Raw genomic sequence first — 26,666 nt, 5'->3', positions numbered from 1 at the left:
AAACATTTAGAGAAGAACTAACATCCCTCCTTCTCAAACTCTTCCAAAATATAGCAGAGAGAGGAACACTCCCAAACTCATTCTACGAGGCCACCATCACCCTGATACCAAAACCAGACAGAGATGTCACAAAAAAGAAAACTACAGTCCAATATAACTGATGAACATAGATGCAAAACTCCTCAACAAAATTCTAGCAAACAGAATCCAGCAGCACATTAGAAGGATCATACACCATGATCAAGTGGGGTTTATCCCAGGAATGCAAGGATTCTTCACTATACGCAAATCAATCAATGTGATACACCATATTAACAAACTGAAGACTAAAAACCATATGATCATCTCAATAGAGGCAGAAGAAGCTTTCAACAAAATTCAACACCCATTTATGATAAAAACCCTCCAGACAGTAGGCATAGAGGGAACTTACCTCAACATAATAAAGGCCATATATGACAAGGCCATATATGACAAACCCACAGCCAACATCCTTCTCAATGGTGAAAAACTGAAACGATTTCCACTAAGATCAGGAATAAGACAAGGTTGCCCACTCTCACCACTATTATTTAACATAGTTTTGGAAGTTTTAGCCACAGCAATCAGAGAAGAAAAAGAAATAAAAGGAATCCAAATCGGAAAAGAAGTAGTAAAACTGTCACTGTTTGCAGATGACATGATATTATACATAGAGAATCCTAAAGATGCTACCAGAAAACTACAAGAGCTAATCAATGAATTTGGTAAAGTAGCAGGATAGAAAATTAATGCACAGAAGTCTCTTGCATTCCTATACACTAATGATGAAAAATCTGAAAGAGAAATTAAGGAAACATTCCCATTTACCATAGCAACAAAATGAATAAAATACCTAGGAATAAACCTACCTAAGGAGACAAAAGACCTGTATGCAGAAAACTATAAGACACTGATGAAAGAAATTATAGATGATACAAACAGATGGAGAGATATACCATGTTCTTGGATTGGAAGAATCAACATTGGGAAAATGACTATACTGCCCAAAGCAATCTACAGATTCAGTGCAATCCCTCTCAAACTACCAATGGCATTTTTCACAGAACTAGAACAAAAAATTTCACAATTTATATGGAAACACAAAAGACCCTGAATAGCGAAAGCAATCTTGAGAAAGAAAAACATAGCTGTGGGAATCAGGCTCTCTGACTTCAGACTATACTACAAAGCTACAGTAATCAAGACAATATGGTACTGGCACAAAAACAGAAATATAGATCAATGGATAGAAACAGGATAGAAAGCCCAGAGATAAACCCATGCACATATGATCATGTTATCTTTGATAAAGGAGGCAAGAATATACAATGGAGAAAAGACAGCCTCTTCAATAAGTGGTGCTGGAAAAACTGGAGAGCTACATGTAAAAGAATAAAATTAGAGCACTCTCTAACACCATACACAATAATAAACTCAAAATGGATTAAAGACCTAAATGTAAGACCAGACACTATAAAACTCTTAGAGGAAAGCATAGACAGAATACTCTATGACATAAATCACAGCAAGATCCTTTTTGACCCACCTCCTAGAGTAATGGAAATAAAAACAAAAATAAACAAATGGGACCTAATGAAAGTTAAAAGCTTTTGCACAGCAAGGGAAACCATAAGCAAGACGAAAAGACAACCCTCCGAATGGGAGAAAATATTTGCAAATGAAGCAACTGACAAAGGATTAATCTCCAAAATATACAAGCAGCTTATGCAGTTCAATATCAAAAAAACAAACAACCCAATCCAAAACTGGGCAGAAGACCTAAATAGACATTTCTCCAAAGAAGATATACAGATTGCCAACAAACACATGAAAGGATGCTCAACATCACTAGTCATTAGAGAAATGCAAATCAAAACTACAATGAGGTATCACCTCACACCAGTCAGAATGGCCATCATCCAAAAATCTACAAACAATAAATGCTGGAGAGGGTGTGGAGAAAAGGGAACCCTCTTACACTGTTGGTGGGAATGTAAATTGATACAGCCACTATGGAGAACAGTATGGAGGTTCCTTAAAAAACTAAAAGTAGAACTACCATACGACCCAGCAATCCCACTACTGGCAATATACCCTGAGAAAACCATAGTTCAAAAAGATACATGTACCACAATGTTCATTGCAGCTCTGTTTACAATAGCCAGGACATGGAAGCAACCTAAGTGTCCATCAACAGATGAATGGATAAAGAAGATGTGGCACATATATACAATGGGATATTACTCAGCCATAAAAAGAAACGAAATTGAGTTATTTGTAGTGAGGTGGATGGACCTAGAGACTGTCATACAGAGTGAAGTAAGTCAGAAAGAGAAAAACAAATACCGTATACTAACACATATATATGGAATCGAAAAAAAAAGGGTTCTGAAGAACCTAGGGTCAGGACAGAATAAAGACACAGATGTAGAGAATGGACTTGAGGACACAGGGAGAGGGACGGGTAAGCTGGGACAAAGTGAGAGAGTGGCATGGACATATATCCACTACCAAATGGAAAACAGATAGCTAGTGGGAAGCAGCCACATAGCACAGGGAGATCAGCTCGGTGCTTTGTGTCCACCTAGAGGGGTGGGATAGGGAGGGTGAGAGGGAGACACAAGAGGAAGGAGACATGGGGATGTATGTATATGTATAGCTGATTCACTTTGTAATACAGCAGAAACTAACACACCATTGTAAAGCAATTATACTCCAATAAAGATGTTAAAAAAAAAGAATAATTTAAATAAAACATCTAAAACAGGCTTATTCAAATGTTAAAAAATCTTGTGCTTTCAAATTCTATTAGCTGGCTTGACCCAACAACTTTGTGAGTGGCCATTAAGTGATGGGCATAAGACCGAGCTCTAATCAGTTCAATTTGCTGGTGTCCCCATTGGTCCAAAATCAGCCAGTAATGCACATTGACAAGAGTACGGGTTCTGGTAAATGTTTTTACACAGAAGTCATATATTCTGTTTATTCTATAATACATAATGGTGTTCATTTGTTTCCAGTAACTGTCTAACTACAGATTCTATAGGCAAAATGCCGTAACACAATGGCTTTTCCTAAAATGGCTGAAAATATGTGCTCATTTAAATTGTATAGTTTATAAAACTGCTCTTAAAGTGCATGAAGAGGAAGCATGGCCATGTGTAAGGATGAGATGCTTGGTTTCCTGTGCTGCGGCAGCAGAGTATTTATAATGATATATTGAGAGGTAGAAGGTCCATCAAGACCCTCCTTTCTTTACTTTGCCTTAAGAGAAGCTGTCTCTGAGTCACAGCCCATAGAGTCTCGGTCCTTCAATTGTCAACCTACCTGAGGGAAGCAAGAGATCTCTTCCAGACTGTCACCTTTGCCAGCTTTTCATTGCTGATTTCAGGGTTGGTTTGTTTAAGGGAAGATTTTTCCTGGAAACTCTTCCAGCTTTCTCTTTCTTTCTCCTCCACTTCCTCCTCTCCCACTCTGGGGCAAACTCCTTGGCTGTTATGCAGGGACTACATACTTTTCTAAGTAATTTGATGCCTTCATCTAGGGAACAGGTTTGAGAACTTCCCAGGGGGACCGTTAATTAGAAACCACAAAAGAACACTTGTGGCATTGAAGTCATCCAGTCCTATTCCATTAGCTTTGTGTGGGCCCATGTAGGGTCAACTGCTTTCATTTAGTTTCTCAGACACAGTGGGATTTTTGTGAAATTATATTGTGTTACACTGAAGACATACCTCCAGATTATTTTTAACACAGGCTTGCCATGGTATTAGAGATTTGACAAGGGTGGGAATCGCATCCTCATTTCGGACAGCTGTTAGACTAGAATCATTAAAGGGAACAGTAATGGATGAAAATTTACTGGGCCTCATGGTAATGCAGACTTTGCCATCTGTTGCCCTGTCCCATTCGTTTTTATTCGATTGATTGCCTTAATCTGGGGAGAAAGGATATTTTTGTGTCTGTCAACCTCAACTCCATTCACCTTAAACACCTCTTTTCTCTTCTCATTTTTCTTCCCAGCTGTCAGCCAAGCTCAACAACCTTCCAACGCTCATTTCCATGAGGCTAGAGTTCCTGAGAATTCTCTGCAGCCACGAACATTACCTCAATCTGAACCTCTTCTTTATGAATGCTGATACTGCCCCAGCGTCTCCCTGCCCCTCCATATCTTCCCAGGTAATCGGCTAACTGAAAAAATTGTTTAAGTTATTTCATTGAAATAGCTTAGCTTAGTCATTTATTCCTGTGAAGATTGGTCTTCTTAATTAGAAGAAAAATTGAGCTATTCAAGCCAGATCAGTTGATCCAGGTACACACAAGTATGCTACCCATAGTTGTGCCATCTAAGTAATCATTTACAAGCTACGTGATTGTTTTCTTCCTAGGTCCAAGGATCCCTGCTGAGGCCAAGTAGAGCAAGGAATCCATATGCACTATGAAAAATGTGTAATTCATAGAAAAGTCACAGATCTTCCTTTGTCTGACAATCATCTTTCCACTCTAGCTTGACAGTCTCCTTTGCTCACTTCCCTTTTCCTAAACCTCAACACCATAAAATTTAAGAAATGGCAGCTTCCTTTATATTGATTCCCAAATGATCTAGTAGTGGTTTTTAACATGGATATTATATCTTTGAACGATCCTAGAACTTTCTGCTGATTCTGCTTTAGAATGGAATTCAGCACAGGATGATTCCACCTTGAATCATATTCCAGATAATTTAGCTCTTGAAACACTAAAAAGATCTCATTGTAAACTAATCAAATGTTCTGTTTTATAGAGAGTGTATTTCTAACAAGTCTTTTTCTTCATCAGCCCAGAAGAGTAACACTTGTATTAAAATTTAGAGATGAGGCTTTGACTGACATGGCCTATCTTTTTTTGTAGAACAATATTTTGCAGGTTAAGTTTGGTGGGCCCCAGATTCTACAGGATGTTAAGAGGTATTATGCAAATACAGAATTCCAAAGACAAATCCATTTTGAAAACCCTGTGTTAACAGGTTTCTTTGCAGTAGGCCATCCAAGAGTCTCTAACTTGTTCATATAAATTATAAATGCCTGTGGGGTGGGAGAGGAAATGGGAGGCTGTGTATGATAAGCAGTGATTCCCAATATGACTGGACTCTGGAAGTCTTTTTTTTTTCCTCCATCGATGATTCGGGGGACTAGTGTCCTCTAGAAAAACTTTAAAGAAATGCTGTTTAATAGTCACATTCCATTTATAGGGAACAAATCAGTAGCTCAGAGCAGCAGGCAAGATTTCTTCTTCTTAGGTTTTCTTTCTGATGCATATTCCTTGAATACTAGCCCAAAGGAGAAGGCTTGTCTTAATAATTTTTTTTAAACTCTTAGCCATTCACGCCAAATGGCATGATCCAGATGTGCACTGCATGACCATCTTCCTGTGAACTGGGAAAGAGCTGACTGACAAGCAGCTGTTGCAGACGTGCCAGCTCTGCCCTGGGTCCTCTCCCACATTCCTCTTCTGACTGCCCCAGCCTCACCAAACTGGAAAGGCTTTCCAGAGATATTTTGGATTCTCCTAGTGACATATAAAGTATGCCCCCAAGATAAGAACACAGGAATTGCCCAGGACTGGTCAATCTGACACTTCCCTGCCTGACGCTGCTTCTGGTTTCCAGGCCAGTAAAATTCAGACAATGTATGTAAGGCATATTCAGAAGTGTAACAGGAGCCTTAAATAAAGGTGGCAGTTTGTTACAGAGGAATCACCTGCTCACAGCCATAGCATTGGATAGAGTCCCCATTTCCCTGTCCAAATGTGATCCTAGGATTTTAATCCTCTTTGCTGGGAAAGCAGAGTGAACGCTCTAAGTCTCAGTTTCTTCATCTGTCACATGGGGACACAAGCGGTACCTGCTTCACTGCGTCGTGCCTACAGAGCCTGGCCATAGCATGTGCTCAATAAATACTAGCCATCATGATTTTAATTCCAGTTCTTGTCACTCATAGAACTGCTCCTTGCATTTCTATAGAACTCCAGCTCCTGCTCCAGTTTCCAGGACCAGAAGATTGCCAGCATGTTTGATCTGACACCAGAGTACCGCCAGCAGCACTTCCTCACTGGGCTTCTCTTTACCGAGCTGGCCGCCGCCCTGGATGCCGAAGGGGAAGGGTATGTTTCAGACATTTATAATGGAACACAAAGAAAAAAAAAAAGGTGCCCCTTACTAAAGTTTGCAGTTCAGCCTCTCTTGCTTGGTGAAAATCTCTGCCATTCACCAGTTCCAAAGAGTAGAAGCAACCACGTTTAGAGAAAATGCTGCTATAGGAATGTGGAAAGGCATGGCGTAGGGAGAGAAACCATAAAATAGCTCTTTTCCCCCTCCTATTCTTTGAGAGGAAGTTTCCAATTCTACTAGGTTTCCCAGGGATGCTTGATTCGTGAGCTCCGTAGAAACAGGAGCACTATTTTTAGTGCGTGCCTTGGGTGATGTGTGCACACAGAGGCAGCAGCTAGGTGCCATTTGGATCCGTGCTGACAAAGGAAGTGGCCACTGATGAGAAGGTAGTTGCCCCGTGTCCAGATTAGGTTTCTTGCAAAAAGACCTCCTTCCCAGTCTAAGAGAGAGGCCACAGGTCCAGGGCTTACACATTCTTTCACTGCTTATAAACCTGATCACCTATAGGCACGTGGCAATATCTGGACTTGAAGTCAATGAACTGGGACTTCTGTTCTTTCCTTCTTTTCCTCTGCTCCATAAGCCCAAAGGATCAGACCTGACTGGACAGAAGCAGACAATGCCTTCCACAATACTACACGTTCCATTCAGCAATTACTGAATGCCTACCGTGGGGCAGACATAGTTGAGTGTTGGAATATATCAGAGATATTTCAATGCACAAAACAGACAAAATCCCCTGCCCCCAGAGAGCTCACCATTCAGGGGCTCAAATCCAAGGAGCCTTAGGATTGGAAAATAATTTAGGTTCAGGCCTTTTGGTGTTCACATGAGGCCCACAGAATTGAAGGAACTTGCCAAAAGCTACATAGCAGAGCCGAGTCTAGAGCCATGGTCTTGAGAGTCCCTCCTCACGGCCCACGCTCGTATACCACATCATCTCCCTGCCTGGGAACCTACTCCGACAATGCCTACATTCTTCCTTCCTCTGCTAAAGAACTTTCTGGAATAGAGTATGCTGACTAATGGCAGCATGGCTGTATGTTATAGATTCTTGTCTAATTGGAAATTCTCAAGTTCTCTCGAAGTGCTTATAATTTTATGACAAAAACAGGGCATCCTTGTATGAAACAATTGCAGGAGCACAAGATTGTGTAACTTCAGTAACAAATGTGTCCTAAGCGCTTTGCTCATACTGATATTGCCTAAGTGAATGTAGGTCTCTGTCGCCCAGCAGGTCCTTGAGGAAAGTCTGATGTTCTTAGCTCTGAATTCTGCCTCCTTCCAGAAATTCAGGTGCCAAGTGTATCCTTAGAGAGCTTCATTTTCCAAGGCTTCAATTTCGTCGTCTTCTCTCAACCCTAACTAAACTCCTCTCAATTTTCTCAGTAGAACTTTCTACTCTGTAGCTAACATAAATTTCCACAGCAACACAAAGTGCCCTGACAAATATGCTGAAAGGTGCTGAGAAGGAGGCTTATGCACAAAGAAAATTGCCTTCATACACACACACACACACACACACACACACACACACACACACACACATGCTTTGTCTTAATTGTCCTTTAATAGCACGGACTTACGTGATTTCTAAAAGTACTCTTTAGTATTTTCATAAACGGTAGTTTCTATTTTCCATTTCTCTTCTAGTGAAATGTCTAGGGAAACAGCCTTTACATCTGTTTTGATTCCTCCTAAAATTGTTGCTGTTATTTTAAATACTAGCAACAGAGTACAGTATGTTCAGAAGCCATGATGTGATTATATTCAATCAGGTAGCTACATTCTTCACACATGTACACACACACACACACACACACACACACACAAATACACACAAGGTACCTTTTCTACCCCCCAGAGGAAACTAATTAAGAGTGTCACTCCTTTGGCAACACAGTAATCCCTGATTGCGGCATTGTCAGTTACTCTCCTGGAGAGTCATTAAAAATACCATCACGGACTTTACCACGTGGGCGAAAATCTCAGAAACATCTTATCCTTTGACAATATTTCCTTTTGATCAGTACTTCCTTTTGCTGCCAATGTAATTAGTAGACTCACCAACACCTGCCCATATGAGGCGCAAGGCCAGTGGGACACATCTCAATACCTGAACTCCTGAAAAGGAGCCACAGGTCTAGTTTCTAATGGATCTCTCTGGAACCCCCCTTACCTGGGGGTATCCACAAACATCCACATATCATTAAATCTGTAGTGGTTTTCAAGAATGTGGAAATTATCTAGCATCTTTGTGTTATGCTACCAAATGTTTAAAGAATTAATTCCAATCCTTCACACACTCTTCCAAAAAAATAGAAGAGGAGAGAACACATCCCAGCTCATCCTATAAAACCAGCGATACCCTGATGGCAAAAGCAGACAAAGACATCAGGAGAGAACTGCAGACAAATATGAATATTGATATAAATATCCTCAAAAAATACTGGCAGACTGCACCCAACAACATATAAAAAGGATTGTACAACATGGCTAGGTAGGATTTATCCAAGGAATGCAAGATTGGTTTAGCATCTGAAAATCAGTTGATGCAATACATTATATGAAGAGAATAAAGGGTAAAACCCACTCAGTCATCTCAATAGGTGAATAAATACTGAGTGAAGTAAGTCAGACAGAGAAAGAGAAATAGCGTATGATATCGCTTATATGCAAAATCTAAAAAGAAACGATACAAATGAAATTATTTACAAAACAGAAACAGACTCCCAGACTTAGAGAACCAACTTGTGATTACTAGGGGGGAAGGGATAGCTGGGGAGTTTGGGATTGACATGTACACACTGCTATATTTAAAATGGATAACCAACAAGGACCTACTATATAGCACAGGGAACTCTGCTCAATATTATGTAACAACCTAAATGGGAAAATAATTTGAAAAAGAATAGATACATGTATAAGTATAACTGAATCACTTTGCTCTACACCTGAAACTATCACAACATTGTTAATCAACTATACTCCAATATAAAATAAAAAGTTTGAAAAAAAAGCATTTGACAAAATCCATTAACTCTTCCTGAAAAAAGACACTTCACATACCCTTTAGGAATATATGAGAATTTCCCCAACCTGATAAAGGCATCTGTGAAAAACCCACAGCTAACATCATACTTATTGGTGAAAAACTGAATACTTTCCTTCTAAGGTCAGGAGCAAGACAAGAATGTCCACTCTTGCTTCTTCTATTCAACACTGTACTGGAAGTTCTACTCAGAGAAGTTAGACAAAAAAATGAAATAAAAGGCATCCATATCAGAAAGGAAGAAGTAAAGCTATCTCTATTCACAGATGACATGATTTGTTTATAGAAAATCCTAAAGAACCCACTAAAAGAACTATTAAAAGTAATAAGCGACTCACAGACTTAGAGAATGAACTTATGGTTACCGGGAGGAAGGGTGGGAGGGAGGGATAGACTGGGAGTTTGGGATTGACATGTACATACTGCTATATTTAAAATAACCAACAAGGACCTACTGTTTAAAAAAAAAAGGGTAATAAGTGAGTTCAGCAAGGTTGCAGGGTATAAGATCAGTATACAAAAACTAACTATTTCTATACCCCTGAAATGAACAATATGAAATTTAAAAAAAAAATTCCACTTAAAGTAGCATCAAAGGAGTAAAATTCTTAGGAATAAATTTAACAAAAGAAGTACAAGACTTGTACACTGAAAACTACAAAACACTTTAGAAAGAAATAGAGAGATCTAAATAAATTGAGAGGCATGACGTATTCATGGATCAGAAAATTTAATATTGTTAAGATGGCAATACTCCCTAAATTGATCTACAAATTCAGTGCAATTCCTCTCAACATTCCAGCTGGCCCTTACAGAAATTGACAGGCTGATACTAAAATTCATGTGGAAATTCGAGGGACTCCAATATAGCCAAAACAATCTTGCAAAAGAAGAACAAAATTGGAAGACTCACATGTCCCAATTTCAAAACTTACTACAAAGCAAAAGTAGTCAAGACAGTGTGGTTATGACATAAAGATAGATCTATGTAAATTAATGAAATTGAATTGAGTCTATAAATGAATCCTTACATTTATAGTCAACTGATTTTTTAACAAGAGTGCGAAAAAAATCAATGGCGAAAAAATAGTGTTTTTAACAAATGGTGCTGGGAAAACTGGATATCCACATCCAAAAGAATGAAGTTGGACCCCTATCTCACACCATATACAAAAGTTAACTCAAAATAGATGAAAGACCGAATTGTAAGTGTTAAAACTATAAAACTCTTAGGTGAAATCTTAAGGGTAATCTTCATGAAATTTGATTAGGCAGTAGTCTCTTAGATCTGACATAAAAAATACACCCAGCAAAAGAGATAAGTTAGACTTCATTAAAATGGAAACTTCTTTGCTTTATAGGACATCATTAAGAAAGTGAAAAGACTCCAAACAGAACGGGAGAAAATATTTGCAAATCATAGATCTAATAAGGGATTTGTATCTAAAATATATTTTTTAAATCTTGCAACTCAATAATAAAAGAACAAATAACTCAGTTTTTTAAAGGGCAAAGGATCAGAATAGACATTTCTCCAATGAAGCTATGACCAATAAGTACATGAATAGGTTTTCAACATAATTAGCCATCAGGGAAATGTATATCAAAACTAGTTAAATACCCCTTCTGTCTTAGCTCCTTTAGGCTGCTATAACAAAAATATCATAGAATAGGTGGCTTATAAACCACAGAAATTTATTTCTCACAGTTCTGGAGGCTGGGAAGTTCAAGATCAAGGAGCTGGCAGATTCAGTGTCTTGTGAGGACCCACTCCCTAGTTCACAGATGGCCATATTGCTGTGTCACCCCCATGGCAGAAGGGGTCAAGGGAGCTCTCTGGGGTCTCTTTTATAAAGGCACTAATCTCATTCATGAGGGCTCTGCTGTCATGACCTAAAGCCCTCCCAAAGGCCCCACCTCCAGATACCATCACATTAGGAATTAGGTTTCAACATATGAATTTGGGAGGCAGGTCACAAACATTCAGTTCCTAGCACCTTCATACCCACTAGGGTGGCTGTAATACAAAAGATAGATAATAACAAGTGTTGGCAAAGAGAAAATAGAACCTTCATATACTGCTAGTGGGAATGTAAAGTGATGTAGCCACTGTTGAGAACAGTTTGGTGGTTCCTCTAAAGGTTAAATATAGAGTTACCAGATGATCCAGTAATTCCACCCTCAGGTAGATACCCAAGAGAAATAAAAAACCTATAACCACACAAAAACTTATACACAAATATTCATAGCAGCGTTCATAATTCATAATAGCCAAAAAATAGGAACAACCCAAATGTCCATCAATTGATGAATGCATAAATAAAATGTGATCTGACTATGCAATGGAATATTATTCAACAATAAAAAGGAATGAAGTACTGATTCTACAACATGATGAACTTTAAACATCATGCTAGCAGCAGAGCCAGGACTAGAACACAGGCAGTTTGTCTCTGGATTCTGTATGCCTCTACCCTACTTTGCTTGGTTTTCACATCGTCACCCCATTGTTTAGGAGCATTCTGGTCAACCTCGCTTCCCTATAACCTTTGGCTTTTTGTGTGGTGCCAATAGGATCAGCAAAGTGCAAAGGAAAGCTGTCAGTGCCATCCACAGCCTGCTCAGTTCTCACGACCTGGACCCGCGTTGTGTCAAACCAGAGGTGAAGGTCAAAGTTGCTGCCCTCTACCTGCCTTTGGTTGGTATCATTTTGGATGCTTTGCCTCAGCTCTGTGACTTTACAGGTAACAATGCCTTCTGTTTCCTTCTTTAGATTGGTGGGAGCTCTTGCCAAATGCCCCACTAAAATGAGGTTTCTGTTACTAGCTCCAGTGCTGATACGTTTGTGTGAGCAATTCCCAACACCGGAGCTCTCCAGACTTTTTTAACATAGGCCCCAATAAGTGTATTTTTTTTTTAAGGCACATAGCCCTGCATATGTTTTTCATTTAGAAATTGTTTGTTTATTCATTCACTCATTGGGCTGCTGGTATATGATGAACAGTATAGACCATACACCACAAAGGATAAGATAATAACAGAATTATTTCTTTGGGAGATCCTTACTCTAATGCCTTGAAATAAAGTTGTTCCTTTTTTTTTTTTTTTTTTTATGAGCTTTTAAGGAAAGAAGCAGACTCGAATGAGTCTAAACACTTGTACCATGCAAAAAAAAAAAAAAAAAGGCATGGTGTCTGACACTATTAGGAGATTCTGCTACGGTAGAGAAATTTTGCCTTTGACGCTAAGAGGCTCATTCTAAGGTTGAAAGTCAGTATCTCCCACTTGGCCACAAGAGGAAAGGATAGATTGTCTGAAAGGCCTTTGCGTACCTCCTGAGTTTATTTGCATGTTACTGTGTGGATTAGGGAATGTAGACAAACAAAACTACCCTCTCCCAAAAAAGAACATCTTACCTGAGACCTGAGAAAGACAAGCCCATCTGCCTACCCTCCCCACAACACACACTCACACACACACAATTCTGACCACTTCAGAGTGGTTCTTGCTTTTTCCTCAGCAAAGGGAAGTTCTTAAAAATTACCTTGCTTGTTCTCTGAGGAAGGATCCCAAGGAATGCTTATTGAGCCCAGCATTCTTGGAAGCAATCATGCTCGGAATCTTAGAACCATCCATGTTTTCTTGCTTCCTCCAAATGCAAAGTGTCCTATGTGACTAAATTATTTCTAAAATCCTTGTGGTGACAATTCTTTAGCTCATAAAATGAGAGAAAAAATGGGCAGGGAAATTACAGAAGCAAGTTTGGCACACGAGATGAACCGGCTGCAGGGTGAGGTGCGTGGAGCTTCCTGTAGCAGTGCCTGACTGGAGGGCAAATGGAGAACGGAGTTGTCTTCAACATTTAAAGATGCAATTCAGAGCATGGCAGGTGACTTGCAGACCATTTCTAGGATTTTGCCTGGACGTTTCAAGAAAGTTTCACTTGAAGACCTGTGATTTGTTTGTTCCCAAAGCAGGGAATCACATTAGCATGCATTATCCTAAGCTTCCTTGTTGATTAGAATTTTCCAAATCAGTGACTTGGGATCAAAACTTTTCAGCACTTGGTCTTTGAGCCTTTTAAGTCTCAATGGTTTCTTTACGTATGCACTGAACTTTATAGTCATGATGTAGCTGACAAGTGGGAAAACAGTGTAAGTATTCTATTATTAGAGGTAATATAGTGCATCTGTTACATATGGAATCTTTCGATTGATAAACTAATAAGAATATAGTATATTTTTTTAAAAAGATACAACTGAATTCAAATTCCAGCCTATTTATTACTATATATGACCTTTGGAAAGTTCCTCAGCCTTTTAATGCCTTCCCTTCCGTTCCTCGGTTGTAAAAATGTGATAACAATGCCTATATCTTAGGGTTGTGATAAAGATGAAATGAGAGAACTTCTATAAAAGCATTTTGGCAACAAATGCTTCTATCCTCTCCTCTCCTTGTCTTGTAACCATGACCCTATGCACATTTAGGGGAAATGAGAACATATCCTCAAATTAATCCTGATAAAGTTATCAGGTCTTGAATAATTGCCACATGCTCTTCATTTCACCATTTGTTTAAAAACTCAACTGACTTAAAAACAATAGTGAATTATTATTTTTAAAAATTGAGTTCTGTTTTTATAAGTTTGGCAGGTGAAAATACTGTTGACACTGTAGTTTTTACGAAAAATTGAAAGTCAAAATACTATAATGTTGACAGGTCTAATAAAATTACAAGTTTTTAATGGATCAGTCATACATGTTTTAACACACTTTTCTCAGAACTGCTAAACAAATATTAATACTTCCTGTGTGTATGATTCATAATGGTCTTAAAACCAGCCTTTTAAATGGTGGGTCCTTATTTTGTTTGCATACATCTAGACCTATGTATAAATATAGATACATCTATATTACATGGATACATTAAATTAACATTTATTCCAAACATTCAATATTTAATAAATTATTGCTGAATTTGTGATAATAGCTTGTTATTCTATAAGGTACTTGTTTAATTCTGTAATTATAGGTTCCTTTCTATTTGGTCATTATTTGAAATATATGAATGAATTAAAAATATCATATTATAGAAAAGTGTTATGAAAGCTTTGAATTTTTTTTTTCACAGTTTGAAAAATTAACTTCTAGCCTAATCTTGTGCTGGACATTTTGTCTCTTTTATTAGACTGCCTACTTTTTCCTATAGATGATAAACAGGAATAAATAGATGATAAATAGATGCTATTTTCCTATAGCAGATAAATAATGCTAAATTTCAGGTTTAAAATTACTGTGCTGACCTTAGTAACTAAGTATCAGTCACACATGGGGCAGTGGGTAGGGAACATAGGGTAATACCATCTTTGGCTTGATGGCAAGAAAGATTTTTTTAAGACTTTATTTTTTAGAGCAGTTTTGGGTTTATAGCAAAATTGAGAGGAAGGTACAGAGGTTTCCCATACACCCCCTGTACCCACACATGCACAGCCTCCCCCATTATCAGCATCCCCCACCAGAGGGGTGCATTTGTTACAATAGATAAACCTACATTGAGACATCATAATCACCCAAAATTCATAATTTACATTAGGTTTCACTCTTGGTGTACATTCTAGGGGTTTGGACAAATGTATAGTGATACGTATCCAGCATTGTAGTATCATACAAATTAGTTTCTCTGCCCTAAAATTCTTCTGTGCTCTGCCTATTCATCCCTCCCTTCCCCCAACCCCTGGCAACCACTGAACTTTTTACTGTCTCCATAGTTTTGCCTTTTCCAGAATGTCGTGTAATTGGAATCACACAGTATGTAGCCTTTTCAGATGGGCTTCTTTCACTTATTAATCTGTGTTAAAGTTTCCTCCTCACCTTTTCATGGCTTAATAGCTCATTTCTTTTTAGCACATTGTCTGTATGTGCCACAGTTTATTTATCCATTCACCTACTGAAGGACATCTTGGTTGCTTCCAAGTTGTGGCAATTATGAATAAAGCTGCTATAAGCATCCATGTGCAGATTTTTGTGTGGACATAAGTTTTCAACTCCTTTGGGTAAATACCAAGGAACATGATTGCTGGATCGTATGGTAAGACCAATAGTATTTTAATTGCAGCTGCAGATGCCCGCAGTGGAAAAAATCGTACCAATGGCTCAGATGAAGAACAAGAAGGGACCAGTGCAATTAACCAGAATGTGGCACTAGCCATAGCTGGGAATTTTAATTTGAAGACAAGTGGAACAATGCTGTCTTCCCTGGTATGTTGGTGCACATTTCTCCCGTTTATTTTTCATTTTGTGTCTTTTCCTATCCTTTAATGGGCTTGTTCTTAAATTCACCTACCAGAACCCAGCATAGAGCAGGCAGTGAGATTTCTGCCTCATTGCTTGACGCCAGAAGGAATCACTGTGAGGCTAGCAGTTGAGAAGGGAAATGGCACAGTTGAGGCAGGACACAGTCAGGCAGGGTTCTGGCAACAGCAAGAGACTCACAGATCAAATTCAGGCAGTTTCAATGGTGCTAAGTTCAAGGCTCAGAAAACCAAGAAAGGTGAACTTGGAAAATCTGAGATATTGCAAAGGAGATCAAACCAAGGCTCCCTCAGGTGGGAGGCTGGCACTGTGTTTATTCTATGTGTATATTATTCATTCTGTGTCTGCCTTAAAAAGAAGATTGAAGGAGGCCGGTCGCTTGGTAGGGTGTGTCTTAAGCTTCTTCAGCTTTTCTAGGTCCCCAAGAGAGCCTAAGCACAGTTGTTTGGCTCTGTCCTTTTGCACAGACGCTATGGGCTTGAAGAGGGGCTCCTACAGGAATACAACCTCTGATTCACTTGAGGTGGGATCTACCTCTGTTCCTTGCTGAGCTCTGACAGTCCTTTTGTCAAGACAGCACTGCATCCTCCAGCTTAATTTAACTTTGCATTTCAGTGTAGGGTTCATATCTGCAGAGAACTCAGCTCAGTTCTTTCCTAGGAAGGCAGCCTCTCAACCTAATTCTGCTTTGCTGGGTGACTTTCTTCTCTTCCCTCCAGCACTTCCCCATTCCCCACACACCCCCATGAGAGTTGAAGGGCAGGAGGTAAAAAAAGAGAAAAGAAACACTGGAGAGTTGACATCAGTCATCCTACAGTTGAATAAATATGGTGTGCTTTATGACCTCTTCCACTTTCCTAACTTCTTACCAAAGTTAGCTGCCTGAGGTGGTGTGTGCCTTTTACATTGTTGTTCTTCTCCAACAGAGAAACTCAAAAGCCCAAGAACCTTCCCCTCTTAGAAGGTATTTCCTATGAAGTTATAATATTGTGTGTATATTCAATACATCTAAAGATTTCACTTCTTCTTGTAGCCATACTCAGAAAAACTAAAGTTAAAGTAATTTCGTAAGCCCTATCATTCCCATCCAGACCTACCATTCCCCTCACGTATGAACTAATACCTCACTGCAGCTTCACCACTACATTCCGTTGGATGTTAGCTATGCCACATGAATCACATATTGTCCTTTGTGTTGATTGGATGAGTGACAGAAAGTGTGCTCAGCACTCTGAAATGAACACTGCAGCCAAAGTATGAAAGCAAACAGCCTGAGCCCCTACACCTCCCCCCCAGGAGAGCATAAATTGTGGTTAAAGTCCCATTACAGAGGCCTCCACTGAATTATGCACTTGATTAATTTGCTGAGCAGTTCACGACCCTTATACTTTGGACTCTGACAAAGAAGCTAAATCTTGAACAGTTAGGGTATTTCGGGAAACCAGCCAGGGTAGTTCTCTGCTATAAGTCCAACCCTGCTGTCGCCAGCTTGAAGGAGAAATATAATACTTGAAGATCTCACAGCTGGGAAGGCCCTGTGTATCACTGAGATTGGGTTGGGGGAGGGCATGGTCAAGGTCCAGGGCGGACCACCAGACCACACCGCTCCTGAAACAGAGGGTGCCCTGGCTGAAAACCTGGTTAGAATACTGCCCCGGGCCAGCCCCTCTGCAAAGCAGCCCAGCTCAAAAGAACGCGGCCTCCCCAGCTGGAGGAAGGCAGAGTTCCCGGAAACATCCCCGTCAAGGAAAAGTACAGTTACTGTGTCTTAGGAAATAGCATCCCTTTCAATGGGTCTGCTGCTCAGCCTCTTGTCCTATGTCGATCTCCCAACCTGCCTGCTTCCAGCCCTACAAGCAGTACAACATGCTGAATGCCGACACGACCCGAAACCTCATGATCTGCTTCCTCTGGATCATGAAAAATGCTGATCAGAGCCTCCTTAGGAAGTGGATTGCTGACCTGCCATCAATGCAACTAAACAGGATTTTAGATGTCCTTTTCATCTGTGTCTCATGTTTTGAATACAAGGTATCGCTCAAGTTCTATCCTGTCTTGTCACTTTTCCCCTCTGTTTGGGCAATGGGGGCATCCTTAACTTTGTCTTATTTCTGTATTAAAGTCCATAGCCTATTGGTATATCCATAACCTATCTAGCTATGATAATTCCTCCGGCAAAGGATCTCTGCCTTCTGCAGAGAGAACCTCATTCCCGTTAACAGGATTTCAGCCTTAGGGGCGTGTCTGTGTAGCACATGTCCAAACTGGCTGATGTCACCGTGAAGTGTTCTGTCTTTAGGATTCTCCCCATGAACAGAGATCTAACCAAACTTAATGTCCTTGTGCTTCTGTCCGATCCAGGGAAAACAGAGTTCTGACAGAGTCAGTACCCAAGTTCTGCAGAAGTCGAGGGATGTCAAGGCCAGGCTGGAAGAGGCTTTGCTCCGTGGGGAAGGGGCCAGAGGGGAGATGATGCGGCGCTGCCGGGCTCCAGGTGTGTTGGATCGGCCCTTCCCTGCTGTCAGCAGAGCTTTGTACCCTTTGTGGGAAGGAGTGTCCTCCCCACATGATGAGTAGACACCATCACTTTCTTAAGACGTTATGGTAATAGAGACAAGCAGTTTCTGGGGTTCTGTGCAAGATGTATGTGATGTTAGCCCCATTCCTCTAAGGGAAAGCTCCTTTCCTGAGATCACAGGAACCCTGGAAATGTCCTCAAATGGCATCTTCTGTTTAAAACTTGTTGGTAGTAAAAGGTCCCGTCCAAGAATGTGAGTCATAGGATGAGATTAATGGTGTCTCCCTCAAGGCTGACACTTCTCCCCGGGATATTTGAGTAGTCTATGTAGATAGTTCTACTGGATAGTTCTGGTTCCAAGGTCATCTTCTCAAATCATGCAGGGCACTATTAGAATGGATCCAGTCCTCGCAATGGTCTCAGAGTGTTCCAGTCCTCCAGGGATCTCACCACATTAGGAATGATCTCCAAGAAGCTGAGCTCTTCTCTGTAGGATAGAGTGAAGTGTTCAGGCACCCTCAGTCTTATTCACTGTGCTCAAGAAAAACAGAGTGACAGCTCCTTCTAGCAATGGGACACCATGGTAGGGAACTTGGAAGGAGGCGAGCTTTTTCAGTGGTGGTTGGACACCCTCATTCTACACAAACACTCTCCTTTTCAATAATTCAGGGAGAACCCCCAATTTCACTGGAACCCCGTGTTCATGAGAAATGTGCTTGCTGACACTCCAGAAGGGCAGGTGTTCTTCTAAGCTCTAGCCTGTCAATCAAAGAGCAGGTCAGCCCAGACTTGGTTGTGGGCTTTGTCTCCCACCAGCACCCAGCATGGATTCTAATTAGCCAGAGAAGTGATGCTGAGTCCTCTCAGCTGAGCTTGTTCCGGAACTTCTGGTTATCTTGCTGCTGCTAATCAAATTCCTGTCGTGCATTTCTTAACTCCTAGGGAATGACCGATTTCCAGGCCTAAATGAAAATTTGAGATGGAGGAAAGAGCAGACACATTGGCGGCAAGCTAATGAGAAGCTAGATAAGTAAGTCACTCAGCAACTTTGTGCTACTTTTACCTAAAGTTCAAAACTATTTTTCCCAGGCTACTTGTATTACTGAAACAACTACATCCTTCCAAGGGTAAGAAAATGAAACATCATTATCTGTGTAAATTCAGTTCATCCAGGGACCCAGGATAATCAAAGGTATAAAGAGTTATGATTTCCAGCCCTTAAACATTTATCACACTGATAAGCATTTAAAGAAAACTAATATTTAGCAATCTCAGCTAGCTTAAGAAAAGCTGCTGATAAGGCAGGACAGGGTACCCAGGACCACATCATTTCAATCCATATTTACACTCCAGAAATGTGTACAAAGATGTATATTCAGGGACATTTATGTCAGCATTACGTAAAATTGTAAAAAAACTGGAACTTTCTTAATGCTTAAGAATAGGGAAATATGTAATGAAATATTAGATTGGCATTTAAATGTTTTCAAATCATTTTAATGATATGGGAAATGCTTATGATATAATGTTAAGTAAACAAAGCAGAACAGATACTTGTTTTTAGAGTATAATCTTAACTCTCCAGCTACACATAGTAAATACATTTTTAAAAGACTGGAAGGAAATTTACCAAAACATTAACCATGGTTTTCTTTGGGTGTTGAGAATATGTGTAAATGATGTTTTCCTTTTTATACTTTGCTGTGTGTCCTACAATGGATGTGTATTATGATATATTATCAGAAAACAATGCTAAAATGAAATGAAAGAAGAAAAATCCTGCTTGGATTGCAATATATGCTATATACATATTGCTATATGTGCAGCAATTTGGACATATGAGTGCTAAAATGAAATTGAATAGATAGCACATATCTGCTGCTCCTCTTAGCAACAGGTAGCCTAATGAATCCTAGGGTTCACTGGCAAAACATTATATGGCTAAAGACACCTCCCGCCCCGCCCCCCCCACACACACACTTGACAAGGCATAGGTAGGGTATCCCCATGGTGTATAAAGCACCCATCATAAGGAGGGGTGGGAGATGGGGCAGACTTGAGTAGCAGTGTTGTTTTGTAAATAAATATGTTACTATCTTGGTTGTTACCACAAGAATGAATCATTCTGGCTCACTTATGGGACTTCTGGGAGTCAAATTTATTTTAAAACATTAAGGAGGTAAATATTTTTATTGAATGTGTTACTTGCACGGCCCAGTTGTTGGTCTTATGAATAATATCCATTTGGTTTGGGTATTTTATGCTTGTTCTAAGTTCCCTGAACTGATTTATAAGATATTTGGTTCTGAGAGTGCATAAGTTCTAGTTCAGGCAATGAAACCCGCCCCCCACCCCCCAAAAATTAAAGAAATATTGTATGTAGTTAGTTGCCACAGAACTGCCTGGGTGGTTAGGCCATCTACGCCATGAGATTAAAAGAAGAGCCTAACAAAGCATGTTTGCCTGGGCTGTGTGAGTGGATGTTTGGGGAAACCTTTCCCTTTTGCTGCAGAAACAACACAATACTGAGACTTTCCATGCAGGGTGCACCAAACCCCTCCAGGTCAAGTCTCAGCCCTGAGCTAAGGGATGGGCTGCTCATAATCAGAGCTAATGATTCTCCTCTGATCATCTTCAGGGGTGATTTTTTTTAAAAGAGAAAACATAGTAAAATTGTAACTGCTAAATTAAGCTATTTGGAAAACTTTTGTAATTATAATAGTGGTGTCTTTCACCTTTCTCTTTCAGATCACTTTTCAATTATTTTGGCTCTGTTTCTTTTAGAGCAGTCATTTTCAACCTGGGCTGTACATTAAAATCACCTGGGGAGCTTTTAAATCTCCCAGTGCCCAGGTGTACCCCAGGACAATTAGTTTGGAATCTCCAGCAGCGGGACCCAGAAATCAGTATGTGGTGAAACTCCCTAGGTGATTCTTGTGTAGTCAAATTTGAGAACCATCGTTTTAAAAAAAATGGCTTTTTAAAAATCAAATTAGTAGTGGTGATGGTTGCACAACAATATGAATGTACTTAACTGTACACTTAAAAATGGTTAAGGCGGTAAGTTTTGTGTTATGTGTATTTTACCACAATTAAAAAATTTGGAAAAAAAAAATCCAGATTAGGTCACTCTAGATCTGCACTGTCCAGTACAATAGCCAAGGTAGTACTATAAGTGAAAAATACATGCCAGATTTTGAACTTAGCACAAATAAAAGAATGTAAAATATCTCATTAGTAAGTTTTATTGTGATTGCACATTGACTATTTTTTGATATATTGGGTTAAATAAAATATATTAACATTAATTTCACCTGTTTCTTTTTGTGTTTTTTGGTGTGGCTACTACAAAATAGAAAATGACACATGTGGCCCCCATTATGTTTCTTTTGGATAGCTTTGCTCTAAATCTAAACCTCCAGTAAATTAATAAAAAGTAGCTTTTAAATTTCACTTATTTTACACAAATATTATCATTTGGAGAATGAGGAAAAAATGTAGAGCAGCTTGGGACCACAGAGCCTATCCTAAGCGTGAAAACATTTTTTTTAATTTTTAAAAAAAATTTTTTAACATCTTTATTGGAGTATAATTGCTTTACAATGGTGTGTTAGTTTCTGCTTTATAACAAAGTGAATCAGCTATACATATACATATATCCCCATATCTCTTCCCTCTTGCGTCTCCCTCCCACCCTCACTCTCCCACCCCTCTAAGTGGTCACAAAGCACCGAGCTGATCTCCCTGTGCTATGTGGCTGTTTCCCACTAGCTATCTATTTTACGTTTGGTAGTGTATATATGTCCGTGCCACTCTCTCACTTTGTCCCAGCTTACCCTTCCCCCTCCCCGTTTCCTCAAGTCCATACTCTAGTAGATCTGCGTCTTTATTCCCGTCCTGCCCCTAGGTTCTTCATGACCATTTTTCTTTTTTTTTAGATTCCATATGTATGTGTTAGCATACGGTATTCCTTTTTCTCTTTCTGACTTACTTCACTCTGTATGACAGACTCTAGGTCCATCCACCTCACTACAAATAACTCAATTTTGTTTCTTTTTATGGCTGAGTAATATCCCATTGTATATATGTGCCACATCTTTTTTTTTTTTTTAATAATTCTTTATTTATTTATTTATTTTTGGCTGTGTTGGGTCTTCGTTTCTGTGCGAGGGCTTTCTCCAGTTGCGGCGAGCAGGGGCCACTCTTCATCGTGGTGCGCGGGCCTCTCACTATCGCGGCCTCTCTTGTTGCGGAGCTCACGGGCCTAGTTGCTCCGCGGCATGTGGGATCTTCCCAGACCAGGGCTCGAACCCGTGTCCCCTGCATTGGCAGGCAGACTCTCAACCACTGCACTACCAGGGAAGCCCCTGTGCCACATCTTCTTTATCCATTCATCTGTCGATGGACACTTAGGTTGCTTCCATGTCCTGGCTATTGTAAATAGAGCTGCAATGAACATTGTGGTACATGACTCTTTTTGAATTATGGTTTTCTCGGGGTATATGCTCAGTAGTGGGATTGCTGGGTCGTATGGTAGTTCTATTTTTAGTTTTTTAAGGAACCTCCATACTGTTCTCCATAGTGAAAACATTTAAAACGCAGGGAAGGGACTTCCCTGGTGGTGCAGCAGATAAGAATCCGCTTGCCAATGCAGGGGACACGAGTTCGATCCCTGGTCTGGGAAGATCCCATGTGCCGAGGAGCAGCTAAGCCCGTGCACCACAACTACTGAGCCTGTGCTCTAGAGCCTGCGAGCCACAACTACTGAGCCCACACGCCACAACTACTGAAGCCTGCACGCCTAGAGCCTGTGCACCGCAACAGGAGAAGCCACCACAATGAGAAGCCCGTGCACTGCAACGAAGAGTTGCCCCCGCTCGCCACAACTAGAGAAAGCCCACACAGAGCAGCGAAGACCCAACACAACCAAAAGTAAAAATTAAAATTAAATTAAAATAAAATAAAATAAATAAATAAAACTATGCAGGGAAATATTTATTCTGAGCCGTTGATGGTATGTAAGCCATAGCAATGCCCCCATCATTGTGTGAAGGGGACTCAAGCACAGCTAAGTGATTATCCCGGACCAAGAGTTTTAAGCTCATATCAGGATGCCCCAACCCCTATGGCAACACGTTGGCCACTGGGACATCTTGGGAAAGTTAATTCTTCACACTTTCCTTTCCTAGCCACTATATTTAGGAGATACAAAATGTCTCTTTCCAGCTTCACTTGGACTTTATGAGAATGGATAAATTAATGCATAAAATGTTCTGATTCTTTAAGAAGGAACCTAATAGAGAAGCAGCACCAGGTAATTTCCCATTCCCTCGTGGCTAATAACCAATGACGTTCAGCAGGATGTTAGATGGCCTGCCCCACAGGAATGCAACCTTGCTTCCCAGTGGAAAAGGACAAAAGGCCCATACTTGACTCTGCAACCCCAAGGCAGTCTTTGGAAAGTCAAGACACTGACTCTTCCCTGACCCAGTTCTGAAACATCATCCTTTCCTAATCAAGCAGCATCGCGATTAGCCAAATTCACATCACACCTAGTCTCACCTCCTCTAGCTGTTGCCAAGCTAGGCTTCTTGGCTCAGATCTAGGCTTCTTGGCTCAGATCAGGAGATGGCTCTCACGGGTGATATGCAAGAATGACCCTGAAGCTTTAAGCACCAATCTGATTGGCTGACCTAATTGCTAGTAATAACCAATAATTGCTTTTTTACCCTTTTTGTTATTTTTATAATTGTCATCATTATTCATAATAGGGGGGATGGGGATGGCCTGGAGACTTTACCTAGAAAGCCTTTTTAACCAGACACCAATTACAGAAGGCATCTATATTCCTTAGTTACCAGTAACCAGCTGCTTTGTTTTCACTTCAAGATTGACTCTTCAGAAGATTTCTTTACACTTGGAATATAGATTACCATCATTGGGAAATGGCCAGATTTGATATGCACTTTAATTTGACCTCTTTTTGTTTCTTAGAACAAAAGCAGAGTTAGATCAAGAAGCCTTGATCAGTGGCAATCTAGCTACCGAAGCAAATTTAATCATCCTGGATATGCAGGAAAACATTATCCAGGTGAGGACAACAGACACCTGATCTATTCAACATGAATATGTTTACTAGAATTTAATAAAGAATTCTTTATAGAAAATGGTGAAAGAAATAAACGTGATATGAAATGCTTTTTGTTTAAATGAAGTTGGGAAGTTTACCATTTACAATAGTGTCCACCTTACAAATTCCAGAGATACTTACCGAACATCCTTCTGGATTCATTGACTTGAAGCTTGCTTGGAAAGAGTTAGGTGCTTGACAGACTGACTCCCGTAGTTAAATCTGCCTGCGCATGTGCAAAGTTTATAATGCAGGTGGTGGGCTTATAGTTCAGTGTCTAGAATAGGGGTGGTAGGTTTCTTTTTTGATAGGTCAACTCCATTTGAATTATGGTTGATGTCTGTATGGGAGCTAAGATTATGACTGGGCTAGGTAAAAGGAGTGCGAAGTGTGATTAGTGATGTCTGTTTTGGACACAAATTAGTGAAGAAAAATCATTTGTACCATGAATTTGCCATCCCTGCTGTACAAAAGTGTTATATCAATGTGAACTTTATAGTAATACAATTCACCATACTAATTTCATTTTCTAAGTGAATGCTTCTGGAAATTCTCAAGACATCTAGGTGGTAATGGGTTTTTAGTTAACCTGAAAAATGAGTCCTTACATGTTTCCAATGAAAAATCATTTATTAGAGGGCTAGAAGAAGAAATATTGTCGAAACATAGTTGAACTTAGTAATCCAACTTTTAAGTTATCTTTTAAAAAGTGATTATTGTACAAAAATAAAGACCAAAAGTATATGGTACCTTTGATAAATACTTGGCATCATGTTGATTATATCTTTATACAATACTGCTTTGAGTGCTATATTCTTAACCCCAGTCCTCAAAATGTATTTGCAGTTTTCAAAGGAAGCTGAAACTTATTTATCATTGTCTTTGGGGGCATTAGTCCTGCTGCAGCTGATAAATAAGCTTCTATTTAGAAACATCACTGCCACAAGCAGCCCCTAGTGTAATGGGAAGCCCACAATTGTGGTTTGAAAGCCCACAAGAAAAGCTGTGCCTTGTATACAAGGAAAGAACATTCCAAAAGCTGTTGCCCAGGATTGGGGGAAGGTGTACCTTATAACTTGGTTTAGCAGCCCAGAATTAGGCATAAATCCCAAATCAATTGGGAGTTTTGGAATAAAGTCACGTGGAAATAGGTCTTCAGCTCTCCTGGTAGTGGACGATATATGGAGTGCTTTCCCAAACCCTTAAGATCATAGACAGAGAGAGATGAAACAGCATCACTGTGCTAATTGCCAAGAGCACCCACCTGTGTCTTCCCCTTCAGTTCATGGGCACAGCACAGGGATTCACTGATGCTGTTCTGTTCCCCCAGGCAAGCTCGGCTCTGGACTGTAAAGACAGCCTGCTGGGAGGCGTGCTAAGGGTCCTGGTGAATTCTCTGAGCTGTGATCAGAGCACCACCTACCTGACTCACTGCTTTGCGACACTCCGTGCTCTCATTGCCAAGGTAAGCATGGGACACTTGCTTTCTTACTCTTAATTAAGAGTTAAGATTCTCATCAATCTAGCTTCACGTTTCTTGCTTCAGGTGCACCAAAACCCGCAGACCACTGTGTTAAGTGACACTGCGGTAAAAGTCTTAAGTCTCATTAGGAAGGAAGCAGGTACACTGATTCTACAGGACTCACCATGAAGAGGAAAAACAGTGCCTCTCACACTAGAAATGTGGGCCCAACTATAGAAATTTGAAATGGCCACTCACTGAAGACATGAAAGTGGAGATCAGTTGAGCACCTTTGTTTTTCACGCTTTTTCTTTAGCACCTTATCTGAGTGAGATTCAATTCCTATACATGACTCCCATTGGTAAATCTTACAAAATGTCACGTCATAAAATGCAGAAGGTTTAGAAATACATTTCTCATAGCCTGAAGAATATAGATTTTCCTGAGGTAAAACAGTCTATTGCAGACTCCTATCTCCCCCTTTACTGAAAATCTCCGTTGATGCCTTCTATCTGGGATCTTTTACATTTAGAAAGCGGAATCCCGGGATTTTCAAGTGGTTAAGACTCTGTGCTTCCACTGCAGGGGGCTCATGTTCAATCCCTGGTCGGGGAATTAAGATCTGCAAGCCGTGCAACGTGGCTGTGGCGGAGGTGGGGAGAAAAAGAAAATAAAGTGGAATCCCTCTGCTCTCACCCGTCAGGATCATTTGCTCTTTCTTAGTCACCAGTAATTTCCAGGGAACCCAGTAAACTCAGGCTGATTCCTTCAGAGTTGGGACTTCACTGGGGAAGGCAGCCTGGCTAACCGTGCAGCTAATTATGCAGCCCTGATCTTAGCTGAGCAGTTCATAATGAGATCGACTCCGTTGCTTCACTGCATCTTCTGATTCAAGTAACTCATCATCTTTATGGAGCAACGCATTAATTCTTGTGGGCTTTTTGCTTGTCCAAGCAGCCATTTCCATACTTCAACAGGCATCCAGTCCAGAAAGCGTACGATCGTGCCGAGTGATGTCTTATGG

The 26,666-nt window shown here is 40.2% G+C and overlaps 1 protein-coding gene across 1 annotated transcript in view; it reads left to right on the top strand.

Moving 5' to 3' along the window:
• Positions 1-26,666, top strand: part of DOCK8 (dedicator of cytokinesis 8) — a 222,501-nt gene that overhangs the window by 163,111 nt on the left and 32,724 nt on the right. The window contains exons 27-35 of the mRNA XM_036856043.1: positions 4,045-4,200; positions 6,023-6,162; positions 11,796-11,965; positions 15,336-15,478; positions 17,381-17,563; positions 17,894-18,026; positions 18,993-19,080; positions 24,045-24,141; positions 25,511-25,645. Coding sequence (XP_036711938.1) covers positions 4,045-4,200; positions 6,023-6,162; positions 11,796-11,965; positions 15,336-15,478; positions 17,381-17,563; positions 17,894-18,026; positions 18,993-19,080; positions 24,045-24,141; positions 25,511-25,645 — 1,245 coding nt within the window. The remainder of the gene's footprint in view (positions 1-4,044; positions 4,201-6,022; positions 6,163-11,795; positions 11,966-15,335; positions 15,479-17,380; positions 17,564-17,893; positions 18,027-18,992; positions 19,081-24,044; positions 24,142-25,510; positions 25,646-26,666) is intronic.

Source organism: Balaenoptera musculus, chromosome 6, assembly GCF_009873245.2.
Source record: "Balaenoptera musculus isolate JJ_BM4_2016_0621 chromosome 6, mBalMus1.pri.v3, whole genome shotgun sequence".
NCBI classification, from domain to species: domain Eukaryota; kingdom Metazoa; phylum Chordata; class Mammalia; order Artiodactyla; family Balaenopteridae; genus Balaenoptera; species Balaenoptera musculus.
The sequence above is the reverse complement of the archived record's forward strand: the minus strand, read 5'-3'. Positions and strand labels throughout refer to the sequence as shown.